At 34.3% G+C, this 23,749-nt stretch overlaps 1 protein-coding gene across 4 annotated transcripts in view; it reads right to left on the minus strand.

The window, feature by feature from the left end:
- The window catches only part of SLC25A12 (solute carrier family 25 member 12), a 51,032-nt gene that overhangs the window by 14,653 nt on the left and 12,630 nt on the right, over positions 1–23,749 (minus strand). For all 4 annotated transcript variants that reach the window (XM_048952582.1, XM_048952584.1, XM_048952583.1 and 1 more), the window contains exons 5-13: positions 14,378–14,517; positions 13,490–13,636; positions 12,656–12,794; positions 11,282–11,375; positions 10,598–10,682; positions 6,844–6,928; positions 6,210–6,368; positions 3,019–3,071; positions 2,751–2,831 (exon numbers count right to left, since the gene is read on the minus strand). In XM_048952582.1, the coding sequence (XP_048808539.1) occupies positions 2,751–2,831; positions 3,019–3,071; positions 6,210–6,368; positions 6,844–6,928; positions 10,598–10,682; positions 11,282–11,375; positions 12,656–12,794; positions 13,490–13,636; positions 14,378–14,517 (983 nt within the window). The remainder of the gene's footprint in view (positions 1–2,750; positions 2,832–3,018; positions 3,072–6,209; positions 6,369–6,843; positions 6,929–10,597; positions 10,683–11,281; positions 11,376–12,655; positions 12,795–13,489; positions 13,637–14,377; positions 14,518–23,749) is intronic.

Consider the following 23,749-nt stretch of genomic DNA (forward strand, 5'->3'; position numbering starts at 1 on the left):
AACAATTATGTTGCTACTGTTTCAGTAAATTAATCCTTTCAGACATTTAGAATAAGCTTTATGTGCTTCGTATTAATGATTCTAGTATTTAGGAAGTGAAATAGCTAAAATGACATTTAAAAAAATATATCAGTGCAAATAGGAAAGTCATCAGCTGGTAAGATTATTGGATAATCCAAACAAGGCCGCAAAGAAATTAAAACAACCATGAGGTTGCTAAACTGTGCCCAGCATGTGCCCTACAGAAGCCAACTTTATCTAAAATACTCCCAGCTAGAACAAAAAAAGTATTCCCATCTACTCTGAGTCTAGCAGAGGGTCACAAAGATGATAAAGGGCCTGGATCATCTCCCGTATGAGAAAAGGCTGAGTAACCTGCGTGTGTTCAGCCTGGGGAAAAGACTGAGTGAGAGATCTGATCAATGTTAATAAATATCTAAAGGGAGGTGGGAGGCAAACAGATGAGGCCAGGCTCTTCTTGGTGATGTACAATAATAGAACAAGGAGCAGTGGCCTAAAATTTGAACACAGAAAGTTCCATACAAACTGCAGAAGAATTTCTTTATGGTAAGGGTGATGGAGCACTGGAACCGGCTGCCCAGGGAGGATGTGGAGTCTCCACTTGTGGAGATATTCAAGACCCGTCTGGAAGCCTACCTGTGTGGCCTACTGTAGGGCATTTGCTTTAGCAGGGGTTGGACTCAATCTCTTGAGTTCCCCTTCCAACCCCTGCAATTCTGTGATAATTTTGGAAGACAATACCAGCTACAACAATCAGCTCCTAGAAAGGGTTGTGTCTGGACAGCTTATCTGAAACTAAAATTTCTCCCTGATTTTTGTACATTCACTACAGTAAGACAATAAAAATGTACTTTGAAAAAGGAGTACCTATCAAGAAGCAGAAAAGCCTGTAAAGTCAATAATGTTTAGTATTATAATTTCAGTATAAAATAATGTAAAAATAGTAACTGAGTATGAGATGTTTGATTTAAACAGTGGATTTAAGCATAACAGAGAGAAGAATACTAATGAATTGTATTTGCTTCTGTTATAAATGATCTGTATGTGCTTTCCAGAAGAAAGGTTAGTCTTTTGCTAGCTATACATCACAGCTGCTTTCTCACATTTCTCAGAAAATAAACTTTGTACACTGACAGGTGAAGACTCAAGCATGTACCAGGCTGCCAAATTCAATCAGGCAGAACTATAAGCAGCCTCCCTTCAGGGCTGCTTCTTTGAATTAAAAGTTTGCAGAGGTCAACAACCTTTCTGCCCCAGGTTTGTTGTAAGCTGAGGAGGTTTTTTACCAGCTTGTCAGCCTACTCAACTGGAAGTTATTAGTGCTCCCTTCTACAAAAGGAAACTAACTGAAGATTTAAACATTTTATAGGGTTAACAGCTCTTAGTGAATCTCACAAATGAAATTAGCCAATGCATAAAAAAAAAAAAAAAAAAAAAACAAACAACCAAAAAACCTATCATTAATACCAATTCCAATCATTTACAGCTTGCTTGGAGATCCACTGAATTAGAGTTCTCAATCTCAGTGAAAACATTATTTGTTTTTACCTACATTTACACAACGGATGTAGTCAGCATCTACCTAGCCTTTAACCTTGCCGGGAGAACAAAGATGCTATAAATCTGCTTTTAAGAAGTTAAAGAAAGATTCTGATAAAAAACTGATGGTGTTACAATAAGGAGGAAAAAAAAAAAAAGAATTTTTAAGTTTCAAGATGTCCACTCAATGAAACATATTTTTCAAATACTCCTTATATCCATATTCTTACCTTCCTGGTGTTTTTCTAGTATTGCAAAAATACATATATATAAAAATAAATTTAAAAGCGCCAACAATCCATGGTCAAGATAAAGTAGATGGAAATATAAATCAACTTTGCTATTTCTCATTCTACTGCCTTCAAACTTCCAAGGAATGGAAACCCCTTATTAGTTAAATAAAATTCAGTATCTCACAGATAAAATGTCTACTCTGATGATAGATGCTAAGATTATACATACACATTACTACATAGCATAAACATGGCATTTACTACCTTCAAAAACAAGCAAAAAGTGTCAATTATTCCCCACAGTATTCCCCACAAAGCTTTTATAGGCAGTTGATGACTTGCAGACACAACGATGACCTCGCTCACTTCAATCACGTATATGCTACCTTTATATGAAGTAACTTAAACTAAAAATTCACTCAAACTTGTTATCGAAAGATAAGACTACATCATTCAGTTTTCTCACATTTTCACAAATCAACAAGAGAATCGCACATGGCAAGTTAAAGAGTGTTTCTTTTCCTTTTGAAAACTTCATGAACAAACAGTTGCTTTTTCTGTCTACCCTTTTTTCTTTTTTTTTCCCCTTCTGGAAGCAAACTCGTGATTCCCATAATCCATCCATGAGGACTATCTATCTCTCTGCAAACTAACCCTGAACATCACCCTAAGCAAAAGTACAGAATGTAGTCGCACAGAAGCTTCTTCTGTAAATACAAACACCACAAAATAAAAGCTATGTAGTAGGCCAGAAGTTGTTAAAACACATAATTCCAAGGGAACTCAGAATTATGCAGCTTTCCCAAAGAGAAAAAGTTCTTTTCCAGTTTTTGTAAATCGGAAAAAAAAGTTACATTCAAGTGAGCAAAGCACACACATAACTGTCATTCCAAGTGTACTGCACATTACTGAGAATGAATTATTCCTAGGAACAAACAGTACAGGATAGATACTTACACAGCCTCCAGCAAGGATCTCTGCAGGGAGTGGGATGGAACCATCTCTCTTAGTAAATTTGTCTCTGACAAAGTCATTAACCTAATGAAGATACAATACGTTACACACAATTTAAAGGTATCCTTCCTCCTTATTAACCTATATCAAGTACATCTGTAACCATATTTATTAGAGTGCTTGTAAGTGGTCATCTTTCACACATTTTAGGAAACAAATCCTGTGTTTGTTAACAAACAAAAAGATGTCAGGAAAAAAAAAAGATACGTACAGTTAGCTTAATAGCCTTTTCTGGAGCAACACCTATCAGTTGTGGTAACAAGCCTATAGAAACAAAGACATCATAAGGCAACATTATCTTCCTAATAAAGAAACTAGTATTTTATAAGAGCTCTACAGAAATGTCTTCCTGCGCATGGCATTTCCTTTGAAGTGGGTGGCAGTTACCCCAGGAGGTAGATGGCATTTACGCATGTGTGGCTGCTAGAGCACTGGATATTCATACCTACAGGATTTTACAATAAGATTTCTGTTGAAAATGGTAATGAAAAGGGTGAATGTGGCCGACATTCCACAACCAAATCAAGTCTGATACAGCTGCTGTACAGAAAAAAAAGAAAAAAAAAGACTGAATGTACCTCACCATATGTCTACTTACGTAAGAATTAATTTGACTTTATTTTTTTAGCCTCTTAATATGATTTTCCCATAAATCTTAAAATTAAAACAGGAGATTAATTATGAGAGATACACACAACTATGATAAATTATGAACTAACCTCTACCACTAACCTGAGATTTCTCAAGGCTCCAGTCAACTAATGATGTAAAGGATTTTCATTAGTTGAGTCCAACATAAACTTCTTTAAACTCTCTTACAATTAATTACTTTTTTTTTTTTTTAAATCTTGCCAAGAGGAAGTATCAGTTGGCAGAAACCAATTTTGAAAGGCTCTTCCTCTACTACCAAAATGAACAGTCTTTTCAAAGAAGTAGATGCACTTTTCATGGAGCTAATAGGTTTAAGAAAAAAAAAAGACAAATCAGTAGGTGGCAGTCTCAACTTCCTAACATAGAAGATCATATCAGCATCTGTTGTCTTTCAGTTCACTTTCTCCATAGTAATCCTGGTATTACATATAAAATCATAAAAGTTAAAGTGTTTATTTTTATTATAAGTGCTCATTTCCATGGTTAGGGAATATAAATCTGTTGGAAGTTCTTGCCAATTAACAAATAAAGAAATCCCATACTAAAAACATCAAATTACATCAACAAAACTATGATGATGCAGCTTCCCACTCTACCTTAAGTGAAAATGATGGCTAAAATTCATAAAAGAACCTTCAAAATTCCCCGAAGTACTTAAGTCTGTAAATTTTTATAGTACTTCCCTAAAAAGAGCTCAGAGCAAAGGTACCAAAATAGAAAGTGCAGCACTTAATATATGCAGTGCAGTGTTTTCTTCCAACACAGTGCCTTCTGTGTGATGTACTGACTTACTGTGCAGGGGAAAGGTAGTTATTAAATACAAAAAAGGTTGACAATAACAGAAAGAAATATGCCCTCCCAGCCTGAATCTCTGATCTACCACAAAAAGAAATCCAGCTCTGCTGTGCCTGTACTTTGGGGGGGGAGAGGGGAGGCAAAAGAAAAAAAACTACCAGACAAAACAGCCCAAGACAATTCCTCACACTCTCTCTCTTCCTTTATATGCAGCTAAACATCCTGGACACACACACTCTGTATTCTAGAGAACCTGGGATTCAGTACGGTCTAGCAAGAGAGCTTAGAAAATACAATTAGTTTAGAAGTTGGATGTCAGGTTTCATAAGCATCATGATTTTCCTGACCAAATATTAGAAGGTTTTACTTTAAAATATGAATTTTCTAATATCCATTCAAATCTATGTTTTAAACTGAAGTGAATAACTATATTGTATCATTATATATTAGAATACAATTTAAGATAATCCCTCAGAAATATAAGATTCCAGTTACAGTCAACTCCGTAAATATTTCTGTTGTTTCTGTTTCTGTTCTCATCTGCAGATAATCTGACACTACGAGTACATGCTGACTGTAGAAGGTAATGTTTTCAGAACAGCTACACAAACCTTTCATGCTAAACAATCTTAAAGACAACTACTAAACGTATTTTTTAAAAGTTTAACAATTTGCCATTACACTCCCCCAACATGCACCTTTCCCCCCTCAAGCGTGAAGCACTGCTTTTAACTCATCTATAGAAAGCATTTGCCAAAAGTTAGAAAACAAAAATAAAAGGTCATTAGCTTTAGAGGTGGCTGTGCAAAATCATGTTAGGGTGAGGGGTGGAGAAAGAAAAGAGTACTATAGAAAAGAACTGCAGAAATCACAAAGTTTAAAATAGAGTCATAGATGCAACTTCAAGTAGTATTTGTTTTAATGAAATATCTAGCAACAAAAAAAAAAAAGGGAAGAAATCTACTAGAAAAAAAAAACATAATTTACTGAGATTACAGCTATTTCATTAAAATTTTGACTGATTTATTCCTCTCTTTATTTGTCACTGAAAAATCCTGTGAGATCACAGAAAATTACTTAAGAGTCCGTAGACTTTCACATGCAAAAACTTCTCAGATAATGCTCTTAACAAATACTAGCAAGGACCAGTGTCCTCATGGGCAGAGCACACTGTAATACAAAAAGAAACAAGCCTGTGACCATCACATTAGAACATAAAATTTAGAATAAAGTGCTGACTCTTATTAAAAAAAAAAAAAAAAAAAAAAAGAGAGAATTCAACTAAATATAAATATCAGAAGATGTGTAGTGTACGTACCATTTCAGTAAGTTATCCTGTTGATATGATACAAATGCTTCCATAACCTTCTGCTAAGCTAAAAAACTAAGATAGATAGCTTTCTATCTAACTGATAAGTTGCTTTGAATTCTTAACCTGCATTTTGGAACAAAGTGATACATAAATTGCAGGCTGCAATTTCTTGCTCACAGTAGTCCCAATACCTGCAGAGGTATAAGGAATAAGCAATCTGGCATCCAGTTTAACAAGTACCTTTCAGAATGACTATTTTCTCTCCTAATAAAAAATATTTGCTGTAAAACATATTTACTCTTCAGAGGCTAAAATGCGTTCCTCATGTTTGCCCCCAGCCAAATGTCACAAACCTCAGTTTGTGAGATAATCTTGTCCACAACACTCACACCACAGAGATTAGGACTTTAAACAGATCTGTGTACCAAGAAGCCAAACGGTAACAACAACAGAAGGCCTCGTTTTTCCCAGCAATTATGATGAACAGTGCCCAAGGGAAGTTAAACATTCAACTCTATGAGACAGAAGCAAAAATGTAAATTAAATCAAGTTTCACAGTTCTCCAATAAGAGTAGTTCTTGAGGTATTAAAAAAATAAAAAAGGAGAAAATCCCCAAGCCGATATATATATTTTATTCACTTACCTCTGTAAAGACCAAAAAAGCCTTCAAAACGCAAAACCTTTTTAAAGCAGTCAAAGCTGTTTTTATACATCAACTCTCCTACGACTGAACCAGTGGAGCGCTGATTCTGCATACGAGTTTTCACCAGGTCTATGGGATATACTGCTGTAGCACCAACAGCTGTGAGAAAGCATTCGGAGCATTACTTCTGCAACTTTTCTGTTGGTGTAGTACATCAATATTATGGTGACTTTCTTTAACAGTAATGTAAACACACAAATATTTACAAGCTGGTAAGATCTCTGATATGTTGGAAGTAAGAAAGAACAATACAGAAAATCTAAAAAAAAAAAAGTCTGCAGGAGAATAAATTTACTATGTATTACATAGAACAAGGTGTACAGAAAAGAAAACCAATCAGAAAAAGAAGCAACAAGAACTATCAGTAAGCAAATGTGTTCCCCAAGCGAGTAGAGTTCCAGTTGCTCTTAAAAGGGTACTAGAATAGAAGAGATAAAGGAAGAGACTGGCACAACCAGTGCCTGCAGCCTCCAATGCTTCACCTGCATAACAAGAAAGTGCACCTTAAATGGTCCCAAAGAGTCTGGAAAGAAAGACTACAAACACAGACCTGAAACCCAGATAAATTACTTACCTCCAGCAACTGAGCCCAAAGTGAACCTGTAGGCTGACTCAGCTATCTGGAGCAAGATAGGCCTGCTTAACTCTGCAAACGATTGCTGTGTGAGGAAGAAAAGAAAAACAAACATTTCAAAACCTTGCCGGGAGAACAAAGATGCTATAAATCTGCTTTTAAGAAGTTAAAGAAAGATTCTGATAAAAAACTGATGGTGTTACAATAAGGAGGAAAAAAAAAAAAAAGAATTTTTAAGTTTCAAGATGTCCACTCAATGAAACATATTTTTCAAATACTCCTTATATCCATATTCTTACCTTCCTGGTGTTTTTCTAGTATTGCAAAAATACATATATATAAAAATAAATAAAAAAGCGCCAACAATCCATGGTCAAGATAAAGTAGATGGAAATATAAATCAACTTTGCTATTTCTCATTCTACTGCCTTCAAACTTCCAAGGAATGGAAACCCCTTATTAGTTTAAATAAAATTCAGTATCTCACAGATAAAATGTCTACTCCGATGATAGATGCTAAGATTATACGTACACATTACTACATAGCATAAACATGGCATTTACTACCTTCAAAAACAAGCAAAAAGTGTCAATTATTCCCCATAGTATTCCCCACAAAGCTTTTATAGGCAGTTGATGATTTGCAGACACAACGATGACCTCACTCACTTCAATCATATACATGATAATAAACGTTAGGGTTTTAAACAAATACCAAGTCTACACAAAATATTTGCAGAGATTCAAAATCAACTTATTAGATGTTTATTACATATAAGGCAATAAAGATAAGCTGTTACACAAGATGTAAAGATTCATAAACTTGCACAGTAAAGTACGCCAAGTTTATTTCCCAACATAACTAACGTTATTAGAAAAGAATTTATACTATGTAGGTAATAGGTGACCAAAATACTAGAAGTTAAAATCCACAGTGAAGCAGATACCAAAGCACATCTCCCAACAGTAGCCTCCTTTGTTACTTACAGACAACCTGTATCATTTGCAGATGCACTTGTGAATGCAGAGCTGGGATTTACACAGACCTCAGAACACTACAGAGCGCTTTGCTCTGATGCATGTTATTAATTCTCTACAAAGAACATCACAAGGATGTTTCACTGCTAACATTTACACTGGGCTTACCAAAGCTCTGAATCATGGAACATCCACAGCAGGGCACAACATACCTCAGTGTAAGCAACCCTGCTTATCCTGGCATTACACTGGATGTGCAAAACCCTGCACTTATCATGTGATGTTACACAATATGCACACAAGGAAGAACAAAGGTCTATGAGATGGGATCCTTGTTTGTAAAAATGAAAAAAAATAACAACAGTATTTTGTACGAATTTTCTACAAGAAAAAAAAGCAGGTATCATTTCCCTCCATAAAAGGCATTTTCTTCTTCAAAAATACAGCTGAACAGAAAAATTCTGGGTCACAAGAAGTATAAACTGTACGTGTGGAACAGTTTATTAAAAAAAGAAAAATAAGCAAAGATCAAATGATTTGCCTCTACAAGCAAAGAGAAGCAACAAATCTGAAGAGTTCAGTCACTATTCTGAAAACTTCAAGCTTTCCCAATTTTAATAACAATAAAAAGAGGATAGTCACAAGAAAAGAAAAAAAACCCTGCAAAATACAGAAAGATCTTTTGATCCATTTAAATAAAAGACACGTGCAACAAGAACACACTGAAAGACTCTGAAACAGCACAGGTTCTTCATTCCACAGAGTTTTTGTTCTATATTATCACACTTAGTTCCTCTTAGCTTTTTTAAGGTTATTGCTTTTACTCAAAGCTCTACAGAGTTCTTATCAAAATCCAATCACTACATTCTAGCATAAATCCTAATGAATACATCACTAGATGTTAAAAATCAAATTCTTTGTGAATCGCCACTTTTTATATTATTTAATAAGCAAAGTTTGTAGTTCACTTGTGTGTTCAGATGGATATGCAAATGAATGTAATTAATGCTATAGCTTTCAAATCATTAACATTTATAAACAGAAAATTGCTGTATCTGTCATCCCTGAAGGATATTCACTTGCAGGCTTTAAGAAAATCTTACACAACGAAAAAAACTGACAATAAAGTAAACATGGTTGAAAGCCAGCTACTTTCCATTTCCACTAAACCCACAAAGACAGAGTAAGTTTATGTAAAAAATTAAGTTTTCCTTTTGAAGGGATTTTAAAGCCGTATAAATGCTATAAATGCTACTAGAGAAGTGTTTTCATTTTCCAGGAACAGATGGACCTCACAGGAATTATATTATCTCTACCACTAACAAACCTTTTTCATTGTATCTATCAGTAATGTTTAATTAGGCAATAATAGGTTCACTTAGCATATGGTCCAGTAAAAGACTATTCCTTACAAAAGAAAGAAAACAAAATTGCTTCCTTCTTGCTGAGCTCTCTTAATACAGAATGTAGAGTAGGGTTAAAGCATGCAGTATTACTCCAAGCACATTAAAAGAGTATGTTCTAGTGATGAGTGAAGCTTTTTTCAGTGAGCTCATTTTGTAACAGTGTTAAGCTACAAAGGTAATTCTGAGGTGTAAAGTAAAATAAGCTAAGTATTTTGTTTCATAATGGTTTACTCAGAAAGCTGAGTGCTACAGAAAACATTAATTAAAACCAAAGATGACTGTTACGAATGCAATTATGAAACCAGCAAAAATACTTCTCGTTAGCCTGGACAAATATTGCATACACATTTCTGAATCAACTCATTCCACCATTCTTGCTTTAGGAGTACACAGAATGGCTGGGGTTGGAAGGGACCTTGCAGTCCACCCAATCCTACCCCCTGCTGCAGGCTGGTTGCCCCCACCCATTCAGGCTGCCCACGGCCCCATCCAACCTGGCCTTGAGCACCTCCAGGGATGGGGCACCCACAGCTCCTCTGGGCAGCTGTGCCAGGGCCTCACTGCCCTCTGAATAAATAAGTTTCTCCTTACAACTAATCTAAATCTATCCTCTTTTGCCCCTTGTCCTATTACTGGACTAGGAAGATTAATAACATCAAGCAGGTTTTTGAGTGTTTATTTCACCTTATCTAATTCCCCAAGGACAACAGAGCAGCAACATTACAAATGGATCAGACATAGTTTCAGACCAATTTGCTTGAAACACAACTGAATGACCAAATCCACCTGACACAAGAATAAACAGAGTGACATTCATGTGTTGAATATTTGCTATATTCCATTTAGGAGAATTTTTCAACCATAACAGTTGAACTAACTTTTTCTTATCATTGATACAGATTCTAGATATTCCAGTGGACACAATCACTTAAAGGAACTTCATTGTAACGTGTGTAAGTGAAGTGGAAAAGAACAAACTTATTGTAACAACAGGGGGCGGTAGATATAGTTGCCTTTAACTAGTTTCTGATCACCCAAGAAAAGTAGTGGTCACAATCCAGTACAAAAAAGGAATAGCTTACCTGTTTCCAAGGATCAGGGCTTGTTGGAAATTCCAAAAAGAGGCAATCTCCAAGTAGAGATGCTACACTTTTGGCTGCCAACCCTTAAATGAGGTTAGTGAATCCAGGGTTGCAGAGGTGAATTGCTTAGTGAATACTACCCTAATTCTATATGGCAATACACATACAACATGACCCATTTGTTAGGAATCTGTTTAAAGTGTTTTTTTTTTTACTTTTCATATGCATGCACACTTAAAGAGTCACTTTATTTCAGCAATTCTGCCTGTATATACCACTTTTACCTACCTGCCTCTGAAGTTCTGCCAAGTTGTAAGGTAATGCACCCTCAGCTAGTGGTGCTACTCTCTCAATATCTGCCAAAGTTAATCGCCTTAACACAAGGCAGAGGGAAGTAAATTAGTGTTAGTTAAAATATCAAACATATTCAATACAGTATTCTCAGCAGCATCTCACAAAATACATCTTGAGTTTAAAAAAAAAAAAAAAAACACTTGTCATATTTAAATGCATGTCTAAGAGTTCTGCTATTCTGCAATAAAGACTTCTTGGAGTTAGAAGAGCATTCCCTTCTTGTAGCTGTCAAGGGATCTCAGGTTATTCAGAAGGGAGTTCTTGATTACTGCTAATAAAGGATGTAATTCACAACTTAAACCATTTATAGGTATCCCTCCCCAAGAGTTCACATACTAACAACTATGGGAAACATCAGTACAGTTAAGAATAACGGAGAATTATAGCCTTCTGGGATTACCATAATGCAATTTTGCTTTTTATATTTAAATCTACAATACAACAATCAATAATTGTGCTTGATATACAGAGTTCACTTAGAAAATATCTGCATACACCAGCCATTTTACAATGGATAAACTGTAATGAACAGAACACACAAATTTTAAAATTGAGTAGATTGTGCATAGAAAACAGCAATACGGTTGTAAAATGATAAAATTAATTATCATAAGTTACCCAGTAACGCTGTATAAACCTGTAAGTTGGTAAAGAATATCTATTTCCAACGGTGTAACTTGTCCAAATCGTATTGCAGACTGGGTAAATTCCTCTGGATTTAAAAGGGAAGGAGAAATAAAGCAATTGTGTTATTTGTCAAATTTCATCTTTATGGACAAATCTAACAAATAACTTAAATATCATAAAAGAATGAAAACTATCATCAAGAAGCAAAATCCATAATTCAGAAGGAAAGATAACTTTAGGAAGACTTATCTTGAAAGAGATCTTTGAAACATAGAGCAAGTATGATTCAATACATCCTCACATCAGCAACACTGATAACATCACACATAAAATTTATGATTTTTTTTCTGAAGTTTTGCAAAATGAACAGAATAATTATCCATTATCCATAGCTTTAAGGGCAACTAACTCATTTATCACCATCATTCTGTGTTTCTTTTCTCTGTTAGCTCTCAGTGACCCCACAGCTATATGTTCATCTATCCAAATAACATTGCACATTCATTACGTGATTGGCAAGCTACAATAAGCAAGTTTTAGTGATGACAGTTCAGTAGCTTTTATTCACTACACAAATCCAGGCAAGACGTGTCTATGCATTTACATCAAGGAAAAAAAAAAGCCAGGTAATTTGTTAGCACTATTTGGAGGACAAGGACAGTTATTTCACGCTTTTCTCTAGGGATGTAAAGTATGCTGAGCATCTGAACATAAAACAAACATAAAAGAAAAAAAAAAAAGAAAAACTCTGCATGCATTTTACCACATATAGACTTGGCTGGTCCTGTCCATGCAGGTAATAAAGTCAGAGATAAAATATGTCATAAAATGTCTACAAAATAAATCCACTGATGCCTGCAGCAAGACTGATTCACGTCTACCTTTCAGTGGTACAGGGATTAACTATGTCCTGTATGTCAACATAAACTATGTAAAACCACTCAGGCCAGCAAAAGAAGTTATGAATTATTACCTTTTTTCTAAGAAGGATTTAGTTGCAGATAAAATGAGCTAAAGCAATATGGAGATCACTGATAACGGATTTTCAAACGTAACTCCTATCTTATTTCCTTGGCACCTCCTATCTCTAAGCAATAATATACCTTTTTCAAGGAGTGGTAAAATCCCCAATGAAGTACCATTTTGCAGATATCCATACAAACCACAGTCCCAATTCTTCTTCTTAGTGAGCTTCCTGAAAATCATTACTAACCCACGAGGATGAAAATGACCCTTAAAATATTTCTACAGTAGCACTAACGTTGTATGCTATGCAGCCTCTGACTTGTCTTACCCTGTATGCAACAACAGCTTACAAATTGGACAGAACTAAAATATTAATAAAAAGTAGGAAATACACTTTACCTTTTGTGACTTCAACATCTTTTCTTGTACCTGCTATATTACTGTATATCTTCCTAATGAGATCCATGTTATTCAAAAGGGCATTAAATGCATTGAAGTAGGAGAAGCTGACCTGATGTGAAACAGTTCCACCAGCTACCTGTAAAAATTAAATTACACAGTTAAATGCCTTGAGCCCCTTTTTTTCAATGTCTTATTACAAATTACAGAAACATTCATTTGGGCAAGTAAGGAAAGAATTAAAGATATCTTTCTACCTCTGTAATTTTAAGCTAGTTTTAATAGAAATACAACAGTAGAACCAATAATGGCATATTTTTTGACATAAACTGTAATAAAGTTATCCTTTACCTCATAAACTGTACCTGCAGATCTTGCCAGTCGTAACGGTAACCATTCTAACTCTACATGCTTATTTTCCAAACATCAAACTGAGAACAATATAAGAACACATAAAAGGGCAAAACTGTAAGCAGTCTACACCCATTCTGGTCTGTTCTATATCGAAATCTAAAAATCAGAAGCTTTAGCCCAAAATTGGTATTCTTTCTGTGTAAAATATAGTTTGCTCTGCTTTAGGCAAAAGCACAGTAGATAACTCAAACTGCATCCAATGGCACTTTAAGCATTTAAACCAGACTGCAAACTTTTCTACCACATAACCGAGAAGTGTTGCCATGTTTCATCCTGCCAACTCTACTATGAAGGTAATAATTTCTAGCAGTGAGAAAGTGATAAACATATAGGAAAAGAAAAAGTGGGAGAGAAGCACTAGCATTTTAAAACATCACAGCTATTAAACCCTGAACTCAAGACGTTTTTCTTCACACTTACTGAAACTAAATTTTCTTCCACAAATGGTGTCAGCATATGGGAGTGAAGGGTAACCATGACATCACTGAAGTCCAGCCCAGTAATCATGCCACTTTTATTTTTGTCCTTCAATGCAAAGGCTTGTCTTGCATGTTCTGACTGCAGCTCCTAAAATTAACATTCAGAAATTGTGTATTAGCAAATTCTATAACCCACTGTTCACAACATTTTGATTTAGTTTATAATCTTACAGCATGCCTAAATACATTTGTGCATGCAGATCACAAGACAATTGCAATTTAAACTTGAAGGTTAGTCCAAATAAAATAAGAATTCTGCATATTTATTCATTCCATGCACAGATTCATTCCTCTGGCATAGAACATCCCCTACTCAATCACAAGGAAATATTCACTTACACTAAATAATTGAGAAGCAATATTTGCATACTTATGTTCTTGCTGCTACACATTCCCTTATTCCCCTGATACTGATCTTAAAGATTCAGAGTTCGAGACTAAATATGATTGGGGTTACATGGTTAACAACATCTGGTTATATTAAGGACACAATCTCTGGTTGAGGTTAGTTTTTTTAATTAAATTCCTACAACAGAAAAGGGAGTCAATGTTCTAACTGCACAAGATTACAACAATCAGTTAAATGGTTAATTTCATAAACAGAATATTTAATCCCACATATTTATAGGATGATATGCAAGCTAAAGGACAATCAGTAAGCACTCCTTCATGAACCTGTATAGAAAAGTAATAGTTCATTGCTGCTAGGATTCGTATCAGATAATTGCGTTCATTACCAGACTAAGACCAAAATTTACAGTGATATAAATTTATTTCTGGAGATGAAAATTGATTTCAGCTGTAGTCTGAAATAAGGTTAATAACTAACCTGAAGAAACTGAGTGAACTCTGTATAGTTAAGATGCTTCTTTCTGTTATGTCCAAAATGCAGCCGAATGAATTCACAGTCCCAGTTGAAGGGGATTTGATGATGAATAGTAGTTTGTTCAAACACTTCTTTGACATTTGCTTTAAGGAAGGGAAAAAACAAGAAGTGAGGTTTGGGGTAAATACAAACATTCCAGGAAACAAATTAAGTTTTAAGGAGCTGTTTAAAAAGTGTTTTGTTGAGAATAGTTACTAACTGAGCTTTTACAGACTTGCATAAGAACACATTTGCTATCCAGTGTGATACTTTCTGTATTACTGCATAAAACTTTGGAGTGTTTTGCCTAGTTTTAATTAAGAAGCGATTTATCTTTTTCCCTTGTACACGACAAATAAGAGCTAATTTGCATTCCAATACAAAAAACCAATAGAGGTTCTCCATCTCTGCCAGGAGTCAAATTAAGCCCTTTATCAAGGGCACAAATACCCGCATTACAATCTCACAGAATATCTGTCATACTAAGTATGGTTTGACTGAAACTTGATTATTACAATCATACAGTCTGAACGTGTCTATTGAAGATAGGTATAAGAAATGCCACCTAAAACATATTATTAGCTCAGCAGAAAGCACCTTATTATAAGCTTTTGATAAGGATTTATAAAAAAAATCGAATCCTATAAAGCATAATTGGTAGTCTCTGTTATTAAAATGTTTTAAGACAAGTGAAGATAGAGATGTCCTCATATAAATGAAGGAAAAAAAGCTCTCCTTTCAAGATATGGAATTCTTTATATGTACACTGTACAACTGAAATACCAGACCTAACATATCCAAAGTCAAAAGCCTCGCCTAAAAAAAAAGTTTCATTTATTCATACTCAGCATTGTCACTCTGCAATACAAGCGTGGGTTTTGTGCTGATTATCTGACCAAATAAACAGTACAAAACAGTAAAAAAAGTAAAAGTACAACTGGACATCTATCCATACCATGCAAACTCTTTTCAAAATCTACTTTGAAGTACTTGAATTAATGTTAGCTTTCATCAACTAATCTCAAACCTGCTAACTGCCAAATTAAATTGTGTCATATAGCTCAAATTTAAAACAGAATACACATCATTTTGCTGAAAACACATCTATTTTTTTATAAGTTTAGAATATTTGCTCAATACTGCATCAGTGTATCTGTTAATCAGACATACTAAAGGCATTCTGTGAACTACTATTCTGAAACAGTTCTGTCAAAAGACAAAATGTAATCAGAAGAGCTTTAATGTCACTTTATCCTTCTATCAAGACTAATTTGCTTGCAGTGTTGCTTTCTCTGTGCTATAGGACTGCTCGATTCGTACACCCTTTCAGATCTGTAGCTATTCTAGCAGTGAGCAAATCACTCTATGGTTCTATATTTTCAGCAAGAAAAGGAAAGGAAATCTTTAGAACAAATATGTTTCAGAATGAGAACACACAGTAGGATTCTTTCCCTAGATCACTTGCTTCACAGATAGTTTGAGATTACCTATTTAAAGGGCAGACTATGGCTATTGAACGATTTAACTGTAATTTAGCCCTTACCTAAAGGTCTAACACAGACGATAGTTGAAGAACTGCAATTTAAACCAGTTTTCAATGCAAGCTAGGCTAAATGAGGTGTTCAGGTAAGCAGGAAACTTGAAAAAAACTTGACTACTTTCAATTGCCCATTCATATCTACTCACTGATATACTAAGTGAGGGCTAAGAAAATAAGATAAAGCAACACATTCATACCACTAAATTATATCATTTTGCCAGACTTCCTTTGAAAGTTTTGTCTGTAGTAGATTTACTCGCCATTGCTACAGAAACCAGGAGAGGTAAATTCCCCACCTACCATTGATTTGCTGTGGCTTCTGGCCAAACTAACTTGAGTACTACAAATAGATCAATGTAACTCATGGTTAAACGTGCAAAATGGCACTGAACTGTAAAGGGAGCACAAGACTGGTCTGCTTAATTGGATCTATCGGCTTGGCCACCAGTGTACAAGCACAGTGTCTGCTAGAAACTAAACATCTGTAAAACTGACTGCCTCTGTAAGGTCTTCTACTAATGACTAAGGGAAACATATTGAAGAACCAGAAAATTTAAATTGTATTATCTAACACCAGCAATTATTTCACAATGTTAGAGAATGGTTAGGAAAAAAAGTCTCGGTTTTTTTTCTGATATGAAATTATTCATATGTGTTCACATAGACAAAACTTCCAATGATTTTTAATGAGACTGAAGCAGCTGGTCTTTCCATAACTCCCACTCTAGCATTTAATTGTATATGACTTCAGCCACTGAGGATTAGCTTTCAACACTATTGGTTTTCCTTCCAAAAACATTTATAATTAGTCATCAAGATGTCACAGGTTGAGATCCTTCACCACATAAAAATAATACTGGTAAGCAGATTAATAAATCTATATTTAATAATTGAGTGCATCAACCAACAAGCTTTACAAATTGGTATCCAAATCATACTTCGGCTTCTCTGAATATTGAAACACTTTTTGTCACTTAACAGTAACTGACAATCAGCAATGTGTACATGTTGTTATGGTAATGTGAGTTTAAATACATGGGCTGTACCTAATGCTTATCCTCAAGTTACCTTTGTTTATGAAATATTTGAGTAGCAGAAGCAAAAGCATCTATCAGTTATAAATAAACCAGTTGCAAATAACTGACAGAATTAGAACTGTTGAAACTCTAAATAAAGTTTACTGAAGCCGTTTGGGATTCTCAAGCATCTGCAGACAATCGCTAAGACTTACTAACTTTCTACCCAAGGGTAGTAATGCTTTCTTCATAATATATCAAGAGTATCTTCCTTAATCCAATTCTGTTGGCTTTTCTATTATTTCAGAGTAAATACCACTATTACTAACAACTCCATGAGGAGAAAAGCTACAAAAGGACAATCATGTTTCAGGGATCATATATAACGTGATCATGACCTACACTTTCACCACTTTGAATTAGGATCAAATATCTGATTTTTAACTTTTTTTTTTTTCACAGTACAATGTAATGATAACAAAGAAAGTGTTATCTAAATAACATTAAAATTATAGGTATTGCTTTTCCTCCTTTTTTTTTTTTTTTTTTTTAAACTCAGTCAAAACTCAATAATGATTCTAAATTAAGATAGACTACAATTCCTTCAAAATTTCATCACAGCTGATTTCCAGGGGGCAAAACAACCAAATTGTTTTTACCTCCCTTCATTTTAGTATGACATTTAACAGAATGCGTTCACTGCCCCAGTTAATGCACGTTACTCATTTGCTAATGCCTTCTCCTACACTTTGCTCATCTTTCTGCAGCGGAATGCTTTCCTACTGAGTGGATAACTTTATTTCTGAGCTTATGGCAAAGCATTTTCTTCTCAGACAGGCATATGAGTCAGTTTACTGATAGTCAAATTACTATCAGCCCCAGGAATAATAAACCCACTACTCTAGTGCACTAGTACATTACCTCCAAGGCAACACGCATTCTCTCAAGATTGCTTCAGAATTTCCCCACCCAATCATTTTAAACAAATTATAGATGCCTGGAGCAGCTATCTGCAGGCAGCATACACACAACCAGCTCAGTTCCCATCAATACCATTACCTTGCAGGCTCAGAAAGATGATATAAGAAAAACACATTCTTAGGCAATAGTGAATTTCAGAGGAGAAAGATTACTGTAAGTTATAAACACCAAGAGATTTTGTTGATTAGAATGAGATAAAGACCGTAACACAACACCAACACAACCAAAGCATCACACATCTGAATGCACACATCTGAATGCTACAGTTCATGCTCCCTGAATGACAAACATTTTTGGCCCCACTCATGGTGGGGATGAGTTTACTACCTCAAATATACCATGAGGTGGTATCAGTTATTTTTACAGAAAACTCTTCAAAATTCAGAGGGAAAATCTCAAAATTCCAATGCAATCAGCCTTTTTGCCATTCTCTCTCATAACTGAGACAACATTCTTCACACTTGTTAGACACACAAATATAAATGAAGCACTTTTAAACACTAGCATAAATATGCCATAAGTTTGTTGTTTAAGAGGTTGTTTTTAAATGTCTGCTCAGTCACCTGTGGCCTCATTTGTATGAATCTCAGCCTCAGTGTGCACTGTGCATTTAATGTTTTCTATGCTGCTAATCACTATTCCCACTAACAGCAAATTTCACGTATTTTCATTTTCAGCATAACTACAGATAAAAGGACTTTTATCGTGAGCTTTGCAGTGGACGTACACTAACAGTGATCCAAATATGAATACAGTGAAAAAGACAAGTGGCAAGACAAATGAGAAAACTAAAATAGAAAAAGTTGCCTTGCATTTCTACTCTTATTTTTAAAGACTACAACAGTGATTCTGCTCAAGATTAGTGACAGCCATAATAACAAATAGTCTCTATATATAATTCTTATGTTATTATATATTATTATATATAATATATAAATAATATATAAATAATATATATTATATATGTATATAATATTATATACATTATATATGTTCTATATTATATATTATTATATAATATATATATAATTTTTTATATATATTATATATACTGAAATTTCTTTTCAGTTCCCTCTTGCTGAACTCTGATTTTGAACTTAATACTATGGAAAACGTTTGAGATCTCCTTGTGTTCTTAAGCCCTTTATTATTATAAAAAATAGGGAAGTCTTCCATTAAACACTGCTCCAAAGTGCTTGAAACTGTGGCTTAAATCAAAAAGAATCATAAAACAAAAGTAAATGAACAAAAAGACAGCACATAGAAAAGAAAAACATCACTGTATCCTACATAGCCAGAATGTAATAAGCAAAAGGCAGCTTGAAAACAGGCAACTAACATATGGCAAAGAGGAAGTCAATTGCAGCTTTATATTACTGCACACCTGGAAAAAACAGTGCTTTTCTTACACCTTCAGATACAAAATCATGTGATCTTTCTGTCTATGCTTCTAAAAGTTACCAGCCTTTACGGTTGCAAACAATATTTCACAAGGCAGAACTCTTAAGATTATCTTCAAATCCTAGCATTTTCAATCTAGCAGCTCTTTTGGAAACGGGAGAGTGACTACTAGGAGTGATCTGTATTCCTTGAAAAATAACCCTCAAAAGCAGAGACTTACAACAGCATACATTCAACTTCTTTCTCTTATTCTTGTCACTCACCTTCTTCATGTCTACCATGTCCTGTTTAAAGGAAATCGGAATCTTTCTTTCCCAGATTAAAGTTTGTTGGCAAATAATTATTTTAAGAAAATAGATGGATGAGATTTCAGTACCATAGTACACTCAACATCTGAAACAATTTCATTATATCGATGCTTATTTCAGTTCATTGGTATTGTAATCTTTATGTAGTTGCAGTAATAGTTATCCAATCCCTTTACTCCCCATGTCTTGGAAGAAGAGCCATTATGTTCTACATAATATTTTTAACGTTATGTTGAGCTGCAGGATATTTTTTAAAGCCTTATATTTGGTTTCATAAATACTTTCCATTTTTTTTTTTAATAATTTTAAAACTCTGAATACAGAATAATCATGAAGGTAGTAAAATTGTTTCCAAATCTCACTGCTTTAGCTCTATTTATCTATCCACGTCAGCATAGGTATTTAAATGAAAAAACATCTCCAAAATGCTCCAGTTTATCAGAGAACGGCTTTCTTTGCAGTGACTCTACCCTGCAAGAAGCCTTGAAATTGTATATTCCAATTAGAACTCATACAGTTCTGATCACTGTATGGTTTGTCCAAAGGATAAAATATAAAGAATTATTTTATTTCCATTTAGAAAAAGCATTTCTGGGTAGAAAATTCTGTGATAGCTATACTTGCCTTTTTTGCAGCAAGTACCATCTGTCACAGTGCAGAACATCTCCAAGTAACTTGAACAGATTTCATGTGAAGACTTGCTCTAGCCTCAATTCAGGTCAAAATTCCTTTACAGCTCTTCCTTAGTGGAACAGCACTAACTTCATGATCTCCTTTTAGATATTTCACTCATGTCAAATAGCTTGGCCAGTTACACCCCATGAACAAAATAACAGAACGATTCTTCTTTTCTGGCTACAGGAACTAAAACTAGAAAGATAATACATGGGGAATAAAATAACACTTTATCTGTCCAAGCTGTTATCTTTTAAATATTTTATGATCAAAGCAATATTGTAAGGGATCATCAACACACTTCCCATAAAATATTAACATAGGAGTCTTTTATGAAGACATGCAAACTTTTAATCATGATTTTTTTCCCCCATTTCTTCATGATTAAAAAGTTAATTTGAATTACAGCACCATTAGTACCACTGGGTTATTAAAATAGCCATTTTATCATCTTTCATTCAGCAAGCTGATAAGTGGATCATTGTAGCTGGAATATGTAAAAAATACTGAACACACTGTGCAACAAGTTTGCTCATATGAAGTAGGTCTATTTCAATTTTCTTGCAACAGATCTTAAAAGAAAAACTGCAATATACTACCAGCACACCTGTAGCAGTTAGTCATAGATCTCAGGATGTCAAAAACTCCAGGAAAAATATTCCAAAGCAATAAGAAAGTAGAGGACATTCAAGCATCAAATTCAGCACACAAAAAGCATCTCAATTCAACAATATGAATTGAATTAACACTATATTGCATTGACAAAGACAATGATTAGTGCCATGCCACGTAGCTGACACAAATTTCTCTCAAACATTTTCTAAAGGATAAAAAATTATTTGCCCTTTTCAATTTTTCAACTCAAAAGACACAAGTTATTTTGTAATGTATGTTATATAATGGCTCCCCACTGGAGAGTTGGAAAGCAGACTTCTGCAGAGACAAATCACAGATTGAGGGTAAAGAGAACTGCAAGAAGATTAAGTGCTGAAGTACAGCCTGTCACTAACTAAATCCTAGAAAGTAGATGGGAATCTCCCTGGAACAACTTTATAACATACAGCCAGATCTAAAGAATCAACAAACACTTAACTCCCTCCAGATAAGTGAAAAATTTGAATAGATTAGGATAATTTTTGAAAATGCCATATAGTCATACTGAAATGATTTGGGGATATGGCCAGCTTGGGTGCAGAAGTAGTCTTTAATACAAGATTGGAGCCAGTGTGGCTTTTTTCCTCTAGTGTTTTGGTTTGAGCCTAGCTTAAATACATCAACATTATCTCACGTCCAGCAAGGCCAGTATTGGTTCAAGTTACTGACCTAGCAGACCCACCCCAATCCTGTGTTCCACTGTCCAACACTTCCACTCCTTCCTCTAAAAGCACAGTGAAGAAAAACTTCAATAAATCCATCTCAATTACAGCAAGACATGCTGATTTGAGTTAGCTTCAGAATCAGTACAGTCACATTCCCAAAGCACTGCATCTGAGATAGAAAATCCTGACTCATGTTTGCTCCTGTAATCAATGTGGTTTATCTGTAGACCAGATAAATTACCTCCCAATATGAGATAACATACCTAATAGCAATTTCCACACTAATTGGCTAATACACTAATTGGAGTATATTTCTAATATTTTACTATGACTTTTAGATGTTAATATGTAGAATTCTTAATTTATAGAGATGTATACAGTGAGTATGTTATATTTGACAGTGTAATAATGCTTATCTATAATTATCTTTACTTATTCAGACCTGCATGGAATGCAAAGTCTGAGATCAAGTGTTTCCTTCCTTCTCAGCCACTGGAAAAGATTCTTTGAAGAAAATGAGCGGTGTGTCATGATCAAGGTGAAACACCTTCCTCCAAAGACTTGGGAAAATCCTAATTTTATATATTCTCCTGTTTTTACATGAAATTAAACTCCATGCCCTTCTGTTGATGTGGTGTGAAAATGAAAGAGTGCAGGTCACATTCAAGAAACAGTCTCTGAAGGAGACAAGATCAATTAATAAATTGCAGAGTTACCAATTGTCATATATCATCATTTGTACTTTTCTTACACACATTAATTTGCACAGTACCCCTACAAAGTAAAAATAAGTAGCCCATTTTACCAACAACATACAAAATGCAAATGCAAAGGAGCTACAAAAGTATTAAGTACTTCTGATATGATACAACTTACAATTAAATGTAATTTAAATAAAATTTTGCTAAAATGAGATCATTAGCAAATCTTAAATTCACTAACAAGTTTGCTATTCAAGGTATATCAGTCATATGAGAAAGGCATGGAAAAAAGAATGTGTAATTGCTTTAGCTTCTCTTGCTTGTATTGTTCTTCTAGTTTTAATGTAACAATGAAACAATGAAAGTAACAATCAGTCTGACTGAGAAATCTGTGTAACACCTCAATTGTTTTCTGTTGTTTCACAGAACCAACTATTTCAAGTGTGTTTGCATCAGCTGCAAAATACATAATCCTCATTTAGTGAGATTATTAAAGACACCATCATTAACACAGTCACACCAGTTGTAATAGTTTGTCTGCTTTCTAATGTCTACATTTACTGACTCCACCTTAGGTTAATTCAAGATGCCGTATCCAAATAGTTTAGTATTTGACAATTCAGTTAATCATGTAATTTAATAGATGCCATAACTCAAGCAGTTTGTTTCCATACAAAGACACATGCATTATTTGTTTCAACTACTTTCAAATCTGAAAGAGTTTCCATAAAAACGAAGTAGTACAAACAGCAAGTGGTTACAAATCCAAGCACAGTATGTATATTCTTTATTGAGCAATTTATTCTTTTGGATAGAAATAACAAAATTTTCATTCAATTTTATTAAATTCTTAGCATTTATTCATCTAATTTTCATAGAAGTACAAAGTTTTTTTAATACAAAACCTAGTCCTCCTTAAACTGTAATGTTTTTAAGTGACATTATAAAGTGTTATAATTAGCCTAAATAATTTTGTCCAAATACTAACATATGTTCAGAGGAAAAAAAAAAGAAAAACTTAAAAACCATTGTTTCTTCCTAATTTTGTAATAATACATTAACCAGCTAGAAGTTACATTCATTATATTAAAGATTGCTGCTCAATTGGAATATTAGACTAAGAACTCAAAAGATTAGATCTCCTTCATTTTTATTTTGAACCCTTACCATATTTAACAACAGCTCTTCAAAGAGATGAGGAGAATCCAAACAAAAACTCCTCAAAATGAAGGAGATCAAAATTCATGACACAAGACTTCCACTTAGGACGATTCTGAACAAAACAGCATTGAATTAAGAACTTCCACGAAGATGAAAAATCTCGATTCAAAAAGATAGAACAAAATATATTTTTACTATGCATTTCTTAAGCTTGTAAAACTTGGAAGAAAAAAA

This window comes from Lagopus muta, chromosome 8 (assembly GCF_023343835.1).
Source record: "Lagopus muta isolate bLagMut1 chromosome 8, bLagMut1 primary, whole genome shotgun sequence".
In the NCBI taxonomy this organism is placed as follows: Eukaryota; Metazoa; Chordata; class Aves; order Galliformes; family Phasianidae; genus Lagopus; species Lagopus muta.